Raw genomic sequence first — 19,623 nt, 5'->3', positions numbered from 1 at the left:
AGGCAAGTGTGCTGGCTTTGGGTCTTCTCCGGCTCCCTCAAGCTCTCCCTCTCTCTCACACGCGAAAATGGTACAAAACCCTAATTTATCTTTTTCTTTCTCTCTTTCTTTCAGCTATTAGGCCTCGTTTGGATTAGATCAATTTTTTGTTCCAATCCCTTGACCTGTTCGCCATACAAATTCTCATCCCTTCTTCATTTCCCGAGATCAGAAAAAGAGAGAGCGATCCAATACGACCAAAAGTTGCAATTTTACTATTGTTTTTCAATTCGATTCTTCCATGATTAGACCAACTCGGCTGCTTCGAAGGAGATTGCTCTAATTTCCAGATTGTAAGGTATAATTTTCTTCAGAGAGAGAAGAGAGGAGGGAGAGAGAGAGATGGAGACGAATTCGAAATTGGAAGGGACGTCGGCGCCGGCGATACGGCGGGACCCCTATGAGGTGCTGTGCATTTCGAGGGATTCGACTGATCAGGAGATTAAAACCGCTTACAGAAAGCTTGCTCTCAAGTAAGTTCAATTCCCTTTATTTGTTTAATTCAAATGTTCGGTTTTATTCATGTTATTGTAGGTTTAGTGTTTGATTTCAGCTGAGTGAGGAATTAGGATATTGTTACTACGATCAAGGTTATAGGCTCAAGCTTTCGAACATGTGCCAAAAATGTGGTTTAGTGTGTGGAATTTGAATTGTTTGTGGTGGTTGTGTATTGCGTTTTGTTGAAGGCGATTGATTTGATTTTGTAAGTCTTTATTCTAGTCTTGTTAAGCCATTTTGCTTGGAGTTGATCTTCACCATTCGAGCTGTGTTAATAATTTGTTTATCATAGAGAAATGATTGTGCCATAGAAAGTGGGAATTGAGCTGCCTTACTGTGTTTTGAATCCTTCTGCGGGATCTGTCAGTATCTACTGGTTAAAATTGGAACTAGAATTATTTAGAAACATATACGTTATGCAGAAAGAATCAGATGTCCGTGCTGTGATATGCAGAAAGAATCAGATGTCCATGCTGTGTTTGCTGTGTGGTGCCCCATGCATGCATGTGTCTATGTCAATGCCTCAAAGACGATGAACAATCTTGAATGCCAAGTGAATTTTAGCATCAGCAGATGTAATTATTGCTTGATGCCCAAAAGCTCCTTCCCTCACTCTCCCTCACTAATCAATCTTACATTTTTTTTCCCTTGATAGATGTAAAACGACCCCAATTCATGAATGTAACCATGATTCTACGCAATGTTTTCTTGTTTTTCCTGTTTCACATAGTTTTATTGCATTTGATCATTATAATGTGATGAAAGTACACGTGACCGTTCATTCAGCGTGATGTTAATAACTAGAGTGCTATTCTGAGACATATTTCAAGTACAATCTTGTTTTGAACCAAATTATGAAAAGGTATCATCCAGACAAGAATACCAACAATCCTGAAGCTTCAGAACATTTCAAGGAGGTTGCATTTTCGTATAGCATCTTGTCGGATCCAGAGAAGAGGAGGCAGTACGACAGTGCAGGGTTTGAGGTGCTTTTTGAATTTAGCTCACTATTCTATTCCATCCCATCCCTCTCCCCAAACCCACAATAAACATATATACTGCTGAGTAGATTCTTGATTTCATTTGTTTGGGTCTATTGTGTAATTTTAAGGAATGCATCAGTCAATACTTCTATTCAGATTTGACTTTTGTAAATTACATTCATTTCTCTACATGGAGTTTGAAATTTAATTGTTTATGTTGTTTCAGGCTCTTGATGCTGATGCCATGGACATGGAAATTGACTTGTCAAACCTGGGACTGTCAATACAATGTTTGCTGCTTTATTCAGGTAATATATTGTTAGATATTTGTGTGGGTTTTGGATCATTGTCTTTTGATAATCATTTTATTCGTTATAGCAAGTTGGGTGTCCCTATCAAGACGACAATTTCCGCCAATGTACTTGAAGAAGCTCTTAATGGTACAGTTACAGTCAGACCTCTCCCAATTGGAGCTTCAGTTAGTGGAAAGGTGCTGTTTTGTTCGTATCACTATGAAACAGTAGTGGATTTGGTGCATCTTTTACATGTTTTGTGATTTGCTGCAGGTGGAAAAACAGTGTGCTCACTTTTTTGGTGTAACAATCAGTGAGGAACAAGCCGAATCAGGGATTGTAGTTAGAGTTACCTCAACTGCACAAAGCAAATTTAAGGTGCATACACACACACACACACACACATATATCCAATCGATATACTGATACATATATCCTTTTCTGCATCCTGTTGATGACGATGTACCATGAAGCATCTATTCAATGTAACTGCTTTGTTGATAATACTAGGACCCTTACTTATATTTCAATCAAACCGTTGTGATGTGCAGTTACTTTATTTCGAGCAAGATGTCCATGGTGGTTATGGTTTAGCCTTACAGGTACTTCATATTATTCTCCGATGCTTCACCTCATTTCTTTTTTATAATCATGTTTGAAATCCATTGGAGTAAATTGCCTGAAATCATTTGAGATTTAAACATAAATGGTTGGCTTCTACTTGTCTGCTTTAGCGTGCCGACAATACACATGCACACACAACTTGAACGGATCTAGTGGTCACCGAACCTCTTTTGAACCTGTTATGAAAAGTAATTTTAACCGGTCATGATCTTGTCATGAAGATCTCCCCATGTTTGACTGAAGTGACGTATGTTCAAGTAAGCCCTTTTAAGAAAACTTACTAGAAAAGGGAAACTTTAGGGTGTTTCTAAGATAGATAATGTCTATATAGGTGTTGCGCTGCATTATTCTACAATGCATTTTATCCAGACCAGTCCACTGATTAACGTCTTATTTATAAGCTATTTTAAGTTTTTATTTGTGTTCTAATTTGCTTTGTAGCAAGTCACAATTCAATGTTGCAGCATTGTTCCTTTTCTTTTCATGACTGGATTAGGTATCAATTACTATGTGTTTGTTTTGTCAATACCAGCTATGTTCTAATTTGTGGGACTTGCACGTGGATATAGGAAATATGATTGTTATTGCTTCTATGTACAGGAAGATAGTGAGAAGACAGGCAAAATAACGTCTGCAGGGATGTATTTTCTGCATTTTCAAGTATACAGAATGGATTCGACTTTGAATGCGGTAGGACACTGATTTTTCTTTTCTTAAAGTTTGTTTCCTGCTGTTTCTGGATGGGCCTGAGAAGTGGCGATTTAATAGATTTCTATTTATGGCTCAAAATGATGTATGGTTTTAATGGTGTAGTTGGCTATGGCAAAGGACCCTGAAGCTGCTTTCTTTAAGAGGTTGGAAGGTCTTCAACCTTGTGAGGTTTCAGAACTAAAAGCTGGCACTCATATATTCGCTGTTTATGGTCTGAACTTTGATTTGGTCCCTTGTTCTTTTGCTTTTTGGGGTTAACTCTGTCATAAATCGTTGGTCATCCTGTTGTTTAACCTCCACTGATATTTCTTCAGGAGACAATTTTTTTAAGACTGCTACCTATACAATTGAGGCACTTTGTGTAAGGTCATACGAGGATACGACGGAGAAGCTTAAAGAGATTGAGGCTCAGATTTTAAGAAAGAGAAATGAACTTCGTCAATTTGAGACAGAGTACAGGAAGGTATTGGTCTGGATTTTCTTTGCTGTGGCTTGTAATAGGAATTGATCATGTTTAATGTTTATATTTACAAGTTTTCTGTAATGTTATGTAGGCATTGCAACGCTTTCAAGAAGTGACCAACAGATACACCCAAGAAAAGCAATCTGTAAGTTTTGTGCATAGTTCTCATCATTTGTAAATTATAACACACTGCTAAGCATGGATGCATTCATAAACATACTCGTTACTGCATGAAATTCTTAGTACGTGTGAACAACTTTTTTGCTTCTTTTCTTTACCGAGTCTAGATTCTAGGCCAGGTTTTGGGTTTCAGTTAAAAGAAAAAACCATCAATGAAGTTTGATGGTAGTGTCTAAGCAGCCTCTCAGACATCAATTTGAGCAAAGCATTACTTTCGGAAAAATGTGTAGCAGCCTTCCTCTCATCACCACAATCCATCGAATACTTTCAGACTCCGTAATCTGATGTGGGTGGCTAGTAAAGTTCACTCTCCCAGCCAGTCTGGTTTTCCCAATCCTCGCCAGCTGGTCTGGTTTTAATGGAATTTGAGGGACTTAGTCTCTAAGTTTAAAGTTCACCCCTCTATGTTTTAATCAATGGAAGACTTTGTTGCTATCACTATCCCTTTCTTTCTTCCGTATTTGTTTTCTGATTGGATCTTATAATTCTACTTAAATCAGGTAGATGAGCTGCTGAAACAGAGAGACCATATCCATTCTTCCTTCACTATCACCAGGACAAACAGTATCATCGTGGGTGGTGGTAGTGGTACGGCTAACGGCAGCTCTAGCAAAAATCCTGGCGAGGATTCAAAGGCGGAGAGCCCAGTGGAAGATGGAGGCTCTGACGGGAAGGATAAGTCGGGTAAAAAGAAATGGTTCAATCTTAACCTCAAAGGATCAGATAAAAAACTTGGTTGAGAATCCGTCTGTCTGGAATATTTTTTATTATTTGAGATGTTTCAATATCCATTCGTGTCAAATGCTCGCGCAGTTCTGTTGCGTAGGGGCTCGTCTTGTATCGCCTTTTCTTTGAAATTTTTCTCTTATAGGTTGCCCAATTGTTGTTCTTGGTGTTATCATATGTTGTAGTTTTGCTTCTGTAAAACGTGCCAGTTAGAAAATGCATCTGTATAAATTATTAAATTTCATAATCCTCAAGTCTCTCATGAATTATCCATGTTTATGCACCATTTCATTTCAAACACGTTCAAGTTATGATTCCTCAAATTTTCAGTTTTGCGCCTCATACGGTATTATTCAGTGTCACTCTCACACCATCACGTGATATTAGTACCAATTCACTTATTTTATACACGTTATCTATTTATTAATATTTTATCTTAAGTCATCACATATTAACTCTCAGTTTAATCATAACATATTTTGTGTACGAACAAATACAATCATAAAATTAGATTTTCCAACATAAATTTCCGTTGATTCAGTTGGTAAGGGTGTGTTCATGGTTAACCTCTAATCCAAGTTCAATCCATGCTATCAATAGTTTTCTTTGGTATGCAGTTTGTATATTCTTACGTAAATTCATATCGGTGACGGCTGGCAATTAAGTATCACACGTAAGCCCTTTCAACCTGAGATTGTTGGTATGTCGTAGTACTGATGGTAAGAGTAATCAATCTCTCCTTAAACTTTATAGTATCAATGTAAAGTTAGACTTTCGTCAACATAACCATATGATGATGGCCGAAAGTTTTTCCAATGCATATATTACAAGCCCATTGAGATTTGGATCACAGCGTTGACGATGTAGTGGTCCGAATGGGCTATATGAGTTGTGACTTGTGAGTAGGAATTTGGTCCCACTTTTAGAATACCCACGATGGAGGAGAAAAAATTAATAAAAATTGCATTTCATAAGTTGTTTTCTATAAAAAAATGTAAACAGCAGAGATTATTTATGCTCATGCATGGCCCATGAGAGGGTATTTAGTTACGTTATTTGTAAGACATTTCTTACGTAAGTACAAAATTATCTGTAAATTTTATTTTAGTTTTATTCGACCTCACGTTGGTCTATCAAGTGTAAAAATCCACCTAATCAAGCATCCTACAGAAATTTCTCTTAATAACACTTCATAGTATACAATTGCTTCAATCAATCAACAAATTGATTGGTTTAAACAACCACTGGCTGCACTAGTGGAGCCACGCTGGGGTCATTGAGCTCACATGACCCCAATAACCCAATGTTTTCCCTCTTGTTTTTTTGTCTTGATCCCTACCAGTTTAGGAAAGAAATGGTTTGTAGGTTAGCTTTTTGTTTCTCAACAATCTCCTCTCTGCTGCTGCTGCTTCAATTTTCTTCTTTCTTTCCTCTATCTTCTTCTTAATTCAGATTTCATCTGTCCCTTACAATGTGCGTAACTCAAATTCTTATTAATTGACAAAAAAAAACTCGTGTTCTTATTTCCACTTCTGTCCTTGACTGCATATTTTCTGGATGTATTGACTTCTTGATTCGTGGTTTATTGCCATGTGTGGTGCTTGATGTTTTCTTTTACTTTTTGTTAGCGCTTTACATATAAACAAAAGATACGATATTACTACGTGGACAAACTATAAACAAAAATATGCTTAATTTTACACTTACTTATCATGACCCCATTGTTATGTAATCCTGACTCCGCCACTGACTGGCTGAGCCAGTTAAAGCTTAGGAAGGTCCAACAAATGTAATTTGCTCATAGATGAGGGTCCAACACTTAATTTTATACTTTCATTCTTTGCCTCTTAATCAAATAAAAGATATTTAATTTCAAGTCTTCATACTCATATCTAATTACTTTTATTCAAATTCACACCAAGGTGTGTAAGCATAATTGTTTTTTATCATTGTTGTAAAGCATCATCTGCCATAATGTAATTAACTAAATCATAACGATATCAAGGTTGGAAAGTTTGGAATATTTTGTATGCTAAATAAGTTGATACTTATGGTCATTCCTTAAGTAATTTTCATGTATAAGCTTAATTTATCCTAATTTTATAGTAATTTAAAACTGATCATTTTTAACAAAATTTATGACTTCGCCATCGTAAACAACCATGGAAAACGTTAACCTTTCCTTAAAATAAGGGACCACTAAGAATAGTAAACAGAGTCTTAGGTTATCTGCGCGTGGACTATTTTGGATTGGCCAAAAACCAGTCACCTCAGGGAAACCTAATTAGCAAGCCAAGGATTCTTTCCAACTCAATAATTAATCAAGCCAAAAGTTTGTCTTGACCGATGTTTTCAAGTCTACGGTTCAGAACTTTAGACAGATGCATCCACTTGGATCTTGTTTTTAATGAAAGCCATGAGAGTCGGACAAATTCCTGCAGAATTCATGGGATAGTTTATGCGAGTGTTCTTGGTTTAATTTAATTAAGCGGATCATGTATAGAATGTAGATTAGTAAATGCTTAAACCCATTTTCTAAGACCAAGCCCCACATGTGTATAAAAACTATGGGATCCTTTTATGTACATAAATATGTATATAAATACATATATATCTTGTGCTAGATTCGATCCCCATGTTCAGGAACAGTAGGTTCTGAATAGTTGCCACCTTGTTTTATAACTTCATGTGGTGGTTTTTTTTTCTTTTTTCTTTTTTGGTAAACAACTTCATGTGGTGGTTTTCACCCAGGTTTGGAGAACACACTTGTTTAGGGGTGTTTCAACCACATTGTTCGGAGAGCACTTCTTACAAAAATATAAAATTTTTATGTGTTTTCATTTCACTCGATCTCGCGTACACTTTCGTACTAAATGTGAGAACCGTCTACTACTAAGTATCTCAAATTAGTTCACAATAAAAAAAAAAAAAAAAAGATTGAGGAAAATACAGTGGTCACTGAGTCAACATGGATAGACTTGGTAGAACCCTAAGGTCATCTACAGTCAAGGGCTATAGGTCACATTTAGCCCTAAAATTGACAAAATCAGTCTCCAACCAAAGGACTAAAGATAATCGAGTTAGAAGAATCAGTTTAAGTTTGTCTCTAAAAAGTAGTAAAATATGAAGGAGAATAGAATATAACCTTGCATGGTTGGAGATAGAAAAATTTGACCCTAAAATCATGTTTAAAGTATTAATTTTGAGAAAGCTAAAATATAACTAAGGACTACGTTTAGCCGTCCTGGAGATGGCCTAATGGCATTGAACTTGTGGCACAGGGCAGGGAGCAGTGATTCAGCAGAATTTAATGGAGAATTTTCAAATGTGATTTTTGTCATGTCGTGTGCAGGTGTCTCCCAGCTACATATGTTGTTTGGGTTATATGTTGTTTGGGTGTGTTTTTCGTGTAGCCGTCTAGGTGTCTCTATTTCTCACATTTTTTAACAAACATACCACATCGATTTTGTCTCATTGATTGACTAAAGTCCTTCTCCAAATCAATTCAGGGACTTCAAATAATGGATTTTTAAAACCAAAAAGTTTGATGGACTTCATGTAGCGATGCTCTTAATTATTTGTATATATAAAACATTCTAGACTGAAATAACCTAGGGTTTAGCTCTAATTAAGTTGGATTAATTAATAATGGTATGTATTAGTTGAATAATAGAGAGAGAGAAAGAGTGCCACTTCAAAATTCACATGACTTAAAGCTAACTCCACCCAACCTTCACCATTATTTTATTAAGAAAAAGAAGTAGGTAGTGTCACTTGGAAGAGGCTCATTGAGTAACCCATATTGTTTGGAATTTCCCTTGAAAATTCCCTAGACATATCCATAAAAGGGATTTCCAACTTGAAAACTAAGTCACACACATTGGGGTTATCTTTTTATCCTTTTTGGATCCTTCCAAAAGTAATGGTTGCAGAAAAGAAACAAAAATAAAGGTGATTAGAAAGTTAATGGGGTTTTAACATGATATGGGATCATGTCTTAAATACTAATCTCTCTTGTTTAATTAATACAATCGATGTTGTCTTGTCATTGGTTTAAGCACAACTAGGTGGGCCATGCTCGAGATTTAGGCAATCTTAAAACGATAATATTGGCATCATTTCAATCAACAACAAAACAAAAAAGCATGATTAAGGCCCTAAAATATGTTTTATATTTAGATGGTGGAAACCATTACAACATCAGGAACAAGAAACCCATTGTTAAGTAGACAGTTGTTAATTAATCAACATTAGTGATTGGACAATCCTCTCACCACCCCGACTACTAATTAACTTAAACACGTCTTATTTGACAGACCTTGTAGGTCCAATGTCACAAAACTTGGAAATTGAGGTGGTCCCAACGTGCCCTAATGTGCGCGGGCCCTGCCAGAGTTTGATCAACCAAGTAGAAGCTGCTGCTTCACATGCCTAACCCTCCATCAGTGGAGAAACCCTTGTGCCTATGTCACCCGTCCTACAACATGCATTACATTACATTATATTTTAGCTTCCAGTTAAGCCATTGCTCGATCTCCCCTCTTGTGCGGCATGTTTGATCGGTGTTTCGACTTGTATGTCCAAATGCTTTTTTTTTTTTTTTTCTTTTTCAATGAACATAAAAACTCCAAACCATGCATTGAAAGAGAAAAGTGCAGAACGTTAGAAAATGGGCTTTTTTTATATATATAAATTGTAACTTTTATTCAATTACTAGCGGTATGGTAATATTCATTTCTATAACAAAATGAAAGTTTCGGATTCAATTTTCATAAAGAGAGTCTAGCGATATGAAATGAACTCTTCAACTTTATGGTACAGACATGCATGTAAATGAGAAGGTCGCCTTGGGACGTACAAGGTGAGCCCCATTTCTTGAGAACCCCAGCTAGTTGGCCTGGTTTTGCTAACCCTCCCCTCAAGTGTGACTTGAGACTCAAAGTGACTGATAGATGAGTGAGAACGACCCAAAGGGATCATTGGATCCAATTAATAAAGCAAAAAAGGTGTTAGGTTTAATTAGTAGAAATGCATCATTTCAAACTAATTAATGCAGAGATATTCCCCATCCCAAGTCCTAAATCAATGTGCAGTAGTAATTTAGAACAATAATTCACAACCCTCAGGTGAGAGGATTTTAGAGATTCATAAATCGTGTTCGTTCATTGTACATTGTAAGGTCAGTTTTCATCAAGTGTTATTTATCTTCAATTTTAAATGAAAAAATTTAAAATAATTTATAACTGTAAAATGTATAATGAACGAATATGATTTATGAATTCCAAAAATCCAAATAGGATTCTCACTCTCCCTCCTCCTTATCAATATACTCGAAACTCTTCTATGTTTCATGTTCGAGACTTCAGCATTATGGACCCACATAAAACTATACAGGAATGGCCCATCACAAGTCTCAACTATCATCTCCTACCTGCTTTGTACAAATTGGCGTGCTCCTTTGATGAAGGAATCATCTCTCCTCTTAACAAACGAAATGAGTCGCTTGTGGGATCATTATTCAAATTAATCAATAACTCTATTCTTTTTCCCACTCTTTAGTTAGTAGAAAATTAAATAATTGAAAAACGTTATTCGATTAATGAAAACGCTATCTAGTTATTAATTGTAATCAAACAAATAGAAAGAACGTTATAATAGTCGTGATGATAATTAAATTGTTTGAAATTTTTTTTACATGAATAATTCGTAAAAAACGATAATCAGTTAAGGTAGTTCAGTTCATTTGATGTGATTGAAGCCCTCCCTATAAACAAAATGAAGTCTAGATATTTGGGTAGAGGGTGAACAAGTTAAATACCCATGAGATCAAACATGCATGATGGAGTGATTGACTTTCGTTTACCTAAACATAGCATATCTAGGTCATATTTAAGCTTTGTAATGGCGCCTGTTGTTTTGTGGTATATAATATTAGTAATCATGATTGATTATCCAGACCACAAAACAAAAACAAAAAACACATGATTAATTGTGAAATCTAACGGTCGAAAAAGAATGCAAGCTCTCACTCGAAAGGTGGTCCAGATGATGATGGGGTATATGGGATCGAGGGGATTTTTCTTGTATGGGAAAATTTGACTAAGGAAATAGGAAAGAGGAGAAAGAGGAGACAAGGTGGGTCAGGTTTGGAGTTGTGATGAAGACTTATTAGGGTTAGGGTTTATAATTAAGCAACTTTATGCTCTCGAAGTGGGAGATTACGAAAGCCAACTTCTTGTCTGTCTTTATAATTTTCTCTCGTAGTTAGTAACTTAGTAAGATTCGCAGAGATCTCTCGCAAAGAAAAAGTAAATCACATTCATTGATTATTCATTTGATTAATTATACTTATACGGACTTCAACGTCAATCACGCAAACATCCTAAACTACTATTGATCATCAACACGTAATGGTGGGGTCCGTGGGGCCCAAATATAAGTTGCAAACACACCCCGAACCCAACTCTCCAACCCTAGCTTGAGTTATAAGAGCTTCCCATGTTGACTTTATTCACGATACTGCCATCATTACCGTCACTAGGGTTTAGATATGGAAGATAAGTAGACGGTGACACGTGGGCCATGCGAAGTGGAGTAGAGGCAAACCGACGGTAGGAGATCTCAGTTTGAATCCATCTCTTGACGTGGGACCCATCACGAGTGCCAAAAACCATGAAAGATTTGGATTTTGCATATTTGCATGCATAAAGTTTTGACTTTGGAGGGAAAGGAAAGGGTCATTGGTGGGTGCTGTCGGCTCCTGAGATTGAGCACCCCGGAGCCATCAAACGGGACCATGAGGCGATGGTAAATTTGGAAACTCAAGTTTCATTGTTGAGAGAGAGAGAGAGAGAGAGAGAGAGAGAGAAAGAGTGGATGTTACAAGTTTTGGGATTTTAAATTTTCTAAGCTTCTAGCAGTTGAAGGAGCAGTTGGAGTCAGGGGAAAGGAAGGAGATTCTCTCTCCTCTTTTTTTCTTTCCTTTTCCTTCTTTTCTTATTTAAACGGTTATGGTTAAGTCATGTCAATATCTTATGTTAATTTTTTTATAATAAAAAAACATAAAATAAGAGAATATGAGAGAATAAAATAAAAAAAAAAGAGGAAAGAGAATCCTAATTCCCAAAATAGAGAAATGGACTTCATGTTGCTTCATCGAGTTTCGTCCCCCACACAGTACGAGATTCCAAAGTACCCAAGTTTTTAAAATGTGAAAAACTTAGTTTGCACGTACTCAAAAACCTAATCAGAAAAGTAGTATTACAGTTTTTTTAGCTTCAAAGACTATTATGCAATGAAGATGTCATAAGACTGTATCTCGAGTTCATCATGCATTATAACGTATTAAAATTAAAATCTACAATAATGTGCAATCAATTTGAGATATTATTATAGTAAAATTCATGTTATAGTTAGGTAAAATTCACTTACCCTATAGCAAGGAGTATATAAGACTATAAATAACAGTGTGCAATTGATTTGATAAATATATAGGACTATAAGAGCTCGTTTGAAGGGTTTTTAAAATGACTGAAAGCACTAATGATGAAAATATTTTTTAAATAAATTGTTAATAAAAATACAAGTTAATCCTGAAAAAACACTTAAAGTGTTTCATGGAAGAAGCCTCAGTTATGTGTTTTTTGCATGAAACACTTTAAATGTTTTTAGAACTCCAAACATTTCCGCTAAAAGCGCGTTTAGTCATTTAAAAACACTTTCAAACGAACACTAAATAAGAAGAGTGTACTTGTCATGGAGTGTAAGACGTGTTGCCCAACAAAGATTTTTTAGTATAAGGCATGAGAGGTTCTCCAATCCGAGAGATTTTTCAGTGTGACGTGGTATACGGAGTAGTACATCATGTGTCATTATACAAATAGTGAGATATGTATGTTAAAAAGTTAATAACTTAAAAAATAAAATTTTCTACCACTACTATTAAAACATGTGATGTACACTTGTGTTTCTATAACAATTAAAAATTTCTCCTCCAATCTCCGGGCAAAGTTTCTTAATTTTGATGAAACATTATTTTCTTTAGATAGGGATTGGTCATCTTCCCCAAAGTTCCCATCATCACTGACTGAAAGGAAAACTAGTCGTACTGGCCCATGCACTAAGTTAAATTACATGCATCCAGACTTTTCTAACCCTATTTTTTTTCCCATGTGGCTGATAATCCTCTAAGTGAGCGGCTCATATGAAATATGATGGTCCTGGTCCAATTCATAGAAAATGAAATTACAAGTTAATCACATAGCTTGTTTGGCTTAAAATATAATAACCACAAATAATAATAAGAAATTAAGATGGTCGTTGATTAAGCACTTCCTGGTTGAAACGGTAGTGGACAAACTCAATCATGTAGATTTACTTTAAATTAATTTGTATATAAATACATATACACCAAACGCCGTACCATGCTAGCCATCACATGCATCATTGTCTCCTCAAGTCACAAATGACAGAACTCAAACATTCGTCTTTAGCAATTTGTAACCAGTAATGTTGTTTAGAAATACAAAATAAATCGTGTTACTACCAGATTCTTTAATGCATATAAATTCGTATATAACTAACTCTGTGAAAATATGTTTCGACGACGTGATCAGTAATGTACATCTAAATAGCGGTATTGAATTATAATTTTGAATTTGAAATCCCATCATGTCAAGCAAAGGGCATTCTTGCACCTTGACATGTATTGAAAGAAAGAAACAGAAGTGAAAGAATTGAAAAGAAGTAGATTAAGTGGCAAGACAAGTGCAATCCTTGGGCCCTAGAGTGTCCTTGGGTCGTGTTCCTATCATTAAATCTTTACATCTTTACATCTTTACATTACATAACTCTCACTTTCTTCCCCTTGGGATGTCCGCAACCTGCAACCGTCTCTCTCCCACCGTCTACCACCTATATACACACATACATATATTATACATATACGATTCCAATCAACTAAATTACATCATTAAAGGGTTAAAATCCTTAGAGGAGGGTGGTCGGCTCAGTCACATCTACGCTTTGAAGTTCTGAGGTTGATTTTCGAAAAATAAAATGTGAAAATTAATTCTGAAAATCGAATAATTAAGATTATTTTAAAAATTGAACCATGGTGAGTTGGACTACAAAAATCAAACACCTCTAAAAATTGGTACCAACACTTTAAAATAATTGTTTTTAATTATTTTTTTTATGGAATTGAAGACCCTCTTTTTGTTATCCTGTGTATAAATACCCCAACACATGCAACAACTCCCCTGCATCCTCCATTTCCCTTTCCTTCTCTCTCTCTCTCTCTCTCTCTCTCTCTCTCTCATCACTTCATTTCTCTATCTTAAAAGCAAGCATGGCCGAGGCTGCAGAGCTTCACTATGAACCCAAACCAACCAACAACACAACTACACGCTTAAAACTCTTCGGTTTCAATGTCCAAGAAGACGACGTGGAATCATCAGCCGTACTCGACTCCACCAAGACCGCCACAACCCCTTCCGGCTCACCTGAATCCGCCCCCTTCTCCACCTCCGGCGACCGTAAATATGAGTGCCAGTACTGCTGCCGTGAATTCGCCAACTCCCAAGCCCTCGGTGGCCACCAGAACGCCCACAAGAAAGAGCGCCAGCAGCTCAAGCGAGCTCAGCTCCAAGCCAGCAGAAACGCCACCGTCTCCTACGCCCGAAATCCCATCATCACCGCCTTCGCTCCGCCGCCTCACCTCCTCTCTCCGGCCGGATCCGTGATGGTTCCGGCGGCGTCTCCGGCAAACCCGTCGTGGGTTTACGTCCAGCGCGCGACCACCCCGTTCCATGTATCGCACGGGTGCGTGTTTCCCGCGGGGAGCAATCACGGGAGGGCTGCAGGGAGTTATTCCTACGGTGGCGGTGTAGGGGATTCCGCATTGACTTCAATGGGGCCGGCTCATCATCAGGTACTACAACAGGGCCGGGCCCACGGGAGAGCGGATGGGCCGTCGTTGAGTAGGTTCACGAAAGGGGATGTTGGGCCCAGTTTCGACGATGCATTGGGCTTGGACTTGCATCTCAGCCTTTAACTCAGAAAAATAAATGGTTTTTGTAATATGAACTCAACTGGGAAAAAATGTGCATTTTGCTAGTGGAGATCTTTGTACATTTCAAATTTTATTTATTTGTTTATTTTAAGAACGTAATTTAACGGGCATATACAATGCTCACTAAGCCTCATTTCTACTATTTTTCCTCTTTTTTTTTCTCTTTCTTTTGCCACTAGGTTCACGATAAGTAGGTAGAATACAATACAAGTTCGTATTTGGATCATTCGGTTTCGTCTAGTTCTTGGTCTACTGGGATTTCTCTTTCAGAAAGCGGAAATCCCACTTAAGAGTTGGAATGATGAAAGTGGGACGTTGAGACTTTCTGCATCTTGAGTCGTCGACATAGAGTTTAATGCTATAAAGGAAAACTTTTTGAAAGGATCCAAAGGAAATGAAAAAGGAATGTGAAAGTACATGTAAATGGGGAAGTACTTGCAAAATCCAAATGATAATGCTCACTTTAGAAATTTATCTGATTCCTGAGAATCTGGACATCTGTGATAATCTGGACTTTTGAAGCAACAAATTAAGTTGAGAAAATCTTCACATTCTAAGGCTACTTTAGAACGTTCATTTTGTTAATTAATTAATTGATATATAAAGTGAAAGATGTGTATGCCATTGCCAACCATCTGGTGTTGACTACTCAAGTAGTCATGGTAGAGATTAAAGTATAGTGAGTTTCATTAAAATAGATTTTGACACTAATTATATTCAAATTTTACCATTTAATTAATAAGAATTTATCTCACACGCTTGTCTAATAAATTTTTTTGGAGCTTTGGTTCTTAAACTAGAACCGTGACTTGGTTCCTGAACTTGTTAGGCGACCTCTGTTAGAACTTCCATCCAAAATAAAAGATTTAAGGGACAAAAAATCAGTGGAAGTTGTAACGGAGTTAGCCAAAATGATCATTGTTCCATATTATAACAAGTTCAAGGGACCAATACTCACAAATGTTTAGCTCAAGGACCAAAACTCTAATTGAGCTAAAATTTAAAGACCATTGCTCCAATTATCTCTTCTCCACTATATATGGTCCCTCCTCTCTTTTTTATCTCATACATGAAAGCATGGGTTGACAATTATATGCTTCTGCATAGATAAACGAAAGATGTTCTTCAGGGCTGCAGTATATGATTCCAATTAAAAGACACCAAAAACATTAAACATTATTACTTTATATTATTATGTACTTAAGAATTCGCTGACAACATGATCAACTTAATTAGGCAGATAATTGCATCAGCTAACTGAGTAAATATTCTTAGTTTTTAGTATATTTTACCTAATGACTACACAATTTAATTAACTCAAATTATTAATTAAATATATCATTTCAGGAGTTTCTAATCACAAAAGACTCCCAACTAACCCATTGATGGTTTGTTGGTGCCTTCTTTTCACCTCTCTTCCTCTTGACTAGTAGGTGGTGGTGATGGAAATGTGGGACCAATCACATGCAGACCAATCTCCCACAACTGATAGAAAAGTAGTGGTTTGATTGGATAAGCTGAAATAACACTAGGGTTTAAGTTAAACACTACAATCTTTCAGTGTTCCCTGTAATTATTAAGCGATTAGTTTATTAATCAAGCTAGCAGCTAAGGTCTAATGGAGGTTAATTAATTGGTTGCTGATATCCAACCAGAAAAAAGCAGCACAGATAGAGTGATCAGTGTTGCTGTTGTATTAAGAAACATAAAAAAATAAAAATAGAGTTATAGAGAGAAGTGGTTCGATTTAAATTTAATTACAAGCTGAGCAAGTTGGGAGAGTTTCTTGTGGGTAAAACAAACTAAAGCTTACGTGTTAGCACGAAAACAAGATAATGCATGCCAAGCAAGCATCTTATATATACGCATCATTGGTTTTTTCTAGGGTTTCTTCCCACAAATCTTAAGTTGCTCGGTCAAAAGGTAGGTGGCACTACCAAAAATGGTACCCTTTCGTGGTGTTAATTCAAGTCTTGAACTAACACAACGTCGGTGCTTTTTGCACCCAATAATATGAACTATGGGCACCCAAGAAGTCAGCTTGCCGACATCTTAATTAAATTTGAAAGGAAATATGGCATTCCTACATTTCTGTTAATTACAATTTGGTATGGGTGCAATTTTTTTTTTTAATATTTTTATCGAGTTATGTTTAAATATATTTAAATATATCATTAAACTGTGATTTACATGAATGAAGAATGACTCATTTTTAAAAATGAGTCATGTAGTGTTCATTTCATATTAGCTAGGGTGGGAACTAGCTAGAGTTAGACTTCTACAAGGAAACAAGAGAAATTATAAGTTATACATGAAGTACTAGAGTAGAGATGGAGGATTAGATGCTTTTAGGGTTTTCCTTTATATTGTTTGTTTGTTTTTGGCATGAAATATTTGATGATTTGAGGAGTAAAGAAAGGAGCTAAGATAGGGTGTGCAAGCAAGCATTTATAATCATAGATAATTTGAAAAACTTCTGCACTTGAAAAAGTTCATTCTTCTTTAGAGCTTTTTGACAATAAGAGAACATTAACCAAAAGAGTAGTTGGTGAGGCATATAGCAAAGAAAATCAAACTCACTCCCGCAGCTTTGCCTTTAGCAATATATTAATCTCCAGATTGGACCCCAACTTTAGCTTCATTAGTGGCATGAAACTTGATTTAGACGTCCACTTCACCTTACAAATCTCTCTCTCTCTCTCTCTCTCTCTCGATCAATCCCTGGCCAGTCTAGAGAGACACTCCACTTAAACTTGATCATCTGAGTATAATTTATTTTAAACCCTAATTAAACCAAGTGATTATTAAAGTTTATTAAGTATCGTATAAGTACCTAGTCACCATGATCCAATCAAGTGATGGCATAGTTAAATAATGCACGCCTCTAAATGTGACAAATCAAGCATGCTAATTAGCTTCCCCGAAAGTAATTAAGGCCGGGACCATGGAAATAGGGTTCTCGATGACACACATTGTTATGCCTTGGTTGGTTCCATCTAATTGGAGAGAAAAGTACAAGATAATTAAGCAGCCTTTTTCTTGTACGAGTACAGTTCAACCACAGGTCATGAACTCATGAGTGACCTCCAAATGCAACGATATATACATGGCTTGCGTTGGAAAATGACCTTAAACATGAATCAATCATGTATCATTTATGCGTGGGTCTTGCACTGATTCCATTAAGTTAATAAGATTTTACAAATGAAGTGGAGGGTTTTGGAATTCAATTGGTAACATATGTTAGTTGCCCCATGTTAGGTTCTCTAATTATGCACTGTACTATGATACATACATACATACATATATATATATATATATATATAGTACTGATTAATATAGAAATAGTTGGAAGCTAATGAAACCAGATGGAATTCTGGTAGTTTAATTTAAATATATCTTGAGAGAGTTGAACAGATGCATGCATGCCTGTTGTTTTGTGATAGGTTATCCAAACCTTTTCTTGTACAGACAAAAAAGGGCATGCATGTTAAATTTCATCCGTGGTAATTAATAATCAAATAATTTTTCGGTGTACTGTACTTAGTACACTGTTACGCGATGTCACTTTTACGCTCAAATTATAACACATAAATTTCTTTTTATTAATATACTCTAGAAGTGAGACATTCTATAATCACTATTGTCCAATCCTTATTAAAACACATAAAATGATACATCAATATAAACTGTTTTCTCGATACTCATAAACATTTCTTGTGAATAATCTATTATTCGATTATAAATATTTCAATATATATACTTGTCCATGTACGGATGTTCCGACGACAAACCAATTTTGATTAAATAAGCTTAATGGCTAGCTAGAGAAAGTTGTGCCGACCTTTATTAACATATATGAACAAGTGCAGTACTGTCCAAAAGAGCAGATTTGATTTGATATATGCAAGTATCCGTGTCAAGTTGTCAACTGGGTTACACATGAGATGTGAACTGTATGAATTACAAGACTTCCTAAATCCAAATGTACACAGAGATGATATATGAGCTTTGTAGGGCGCCATACATTTGAAATGATCTCCTTGTCGGGAGCTAACAGTAAATATAAATTCAAGGGAGCATATAATATCTGCCAATCTCTGTGCTGATTTGATAGTAAAGATTATAAGGTAGAAATTAAAGAACAAAAAAAGTGTTTCATCCTTTCCATATCGTATGGTAGCTTATTAGCTTTAGCTTTCATTTCATGCCTTTGTATAGAGGTAAGAGGTTCAATCTGAACATGAAAAAGGACGAACAGATTTCCAATATACAATACTTTTAAGTCCTGTGTTTGCCTTTATACAATCATGCATGTGCACTATTGTGTATGCTTCACAACTAGCTTCAATACAACCATGTTTAAAGTACTTCAAAATTGCCACAACATTGCTCTGGTCCCTACTTAGGGTTTCACATCTAGTAATCTACCTCACAAGAAAAACTTGTGTACATATTGCTCAGATTATGTCACTTGTGTACGGATATTTCTCCAATTGTGTCATTTGTATGACACTTCTCACTAACATGAAATCTCTATATTTTGATCTCATCTGATCATCCCACGCGATCATAATCAGTATAAAAGTTTATCTACTCAAACAATCGTACTGAATATCTTCTATTAGCGCTAGCCCACTAACCCTAAAAACAATCAATGAGGAACTACATAAAGGATAAATTTCAGCATATACTAACTTCTCTCGGTATTAAAACAACTATGGTTGGAATCATAATATCCTGCAACTTGCATCGATTATGAGTTTTTCATGTCGTATAGCTTTTTTAGAAGATGTTAATTTTCTTCAGGATTACTCATTCCATCGTAGACTTTTGATACGGAATATTTAGCCTGCAGACTTGACCTCAAGCAATGCAATTTACAAATATATAGTAGCATTCAAAACAATTGAAGTATAAATGATGATAGTGAATTGAGCCAAACTTTTCAACGTAAGGTTTATACTTTCAATCTTTGGGGCCCCATAAATCAAGAGGATTGTCCCAATGTAACCCAAGTACTCTCTTCCGGAT

General features: G+C 36.1%; 2 protein-coding genes across 2 annotated transcripts; both read left to right on the top strand.

Annotated features, from left to right (window-relative positions):
• The first annotated feature begins 61 nt into the window (after positions 1-61).
• On the top strand, positions 62-4,764 carry LOC103947794 (chaperone protein dnaJ 15). Its single transcript, XM_009358755.3, is given in 12 exon segments — positions 62-512; positions 1,400-1,523; positions 1,747-1,789; positions 1,792-1,828; positions 1,899-2,010; positions 2,087-2,191; positions 2,365-2,415; positions 3,038-3,127; positions 3,251-3,359; positions 3,463-3,611; positions 3,703-3,756; positions 4,292-4,764. Coding segments are annotated over 12 exon segments (1,245 nt in total). The 5' UTR covers positions 62-381; the 3' UTR covers positions 4,532-4,764.
• A 9,024-nt stretch (positions 4,765-13,788) lies between these two features.
• On the top strand, positions 13,789-14,731 carry LOC103947779 (zinc finger protein GIS3-like). Its single transcript, XM_009358737.3, has one exon. The coding sequence runs from the start codon at positions 13,867-13,869 to the stop codon at positions 14,569-14,571; it is 705 nt and encodes a 234-aa protein (XP_009357012.1). The 5' UTR covers positions 13,789-13,866; the 3' UTR covers positions 14,572-14,731.
• Positions 14,732-19,623: the final 4,892 nt, after the last annotated feature.

This window comes from the organism of the source record quoted next, unplaced genomic scaffold (genome assembly GCF_019419815.1).
Source record: "Pyrus x bretschneideri cultivar Hongxiangsu unplaced genomic scaffold, Pyrus_bretschneideri_v1 Contig22, whole genome shotgun sequence".
NCBI classification, from domain to species: Eukaryota; Viridiplantae; Streptophyta; class Magnoliopsida; order Rosales; family Rosaceae; genus Pyrus; species Pyrus x bretschneideri.
The sequence above is the reverse complement of the archived record's forward strand: the minus strand, read 5'-3'. Positions and strand labels throughout refer to the sequence as shown.

Bases quoted from the DNA above. Each gene is read 5' to 3' on its own strand.
- LOC103947779 (XM_009358737.3), top strand. From the start codon at position 13,867: ATGGCCGAGGCTGCAGAGCTTCACTATGAACCCAAACCAACCAACAAC.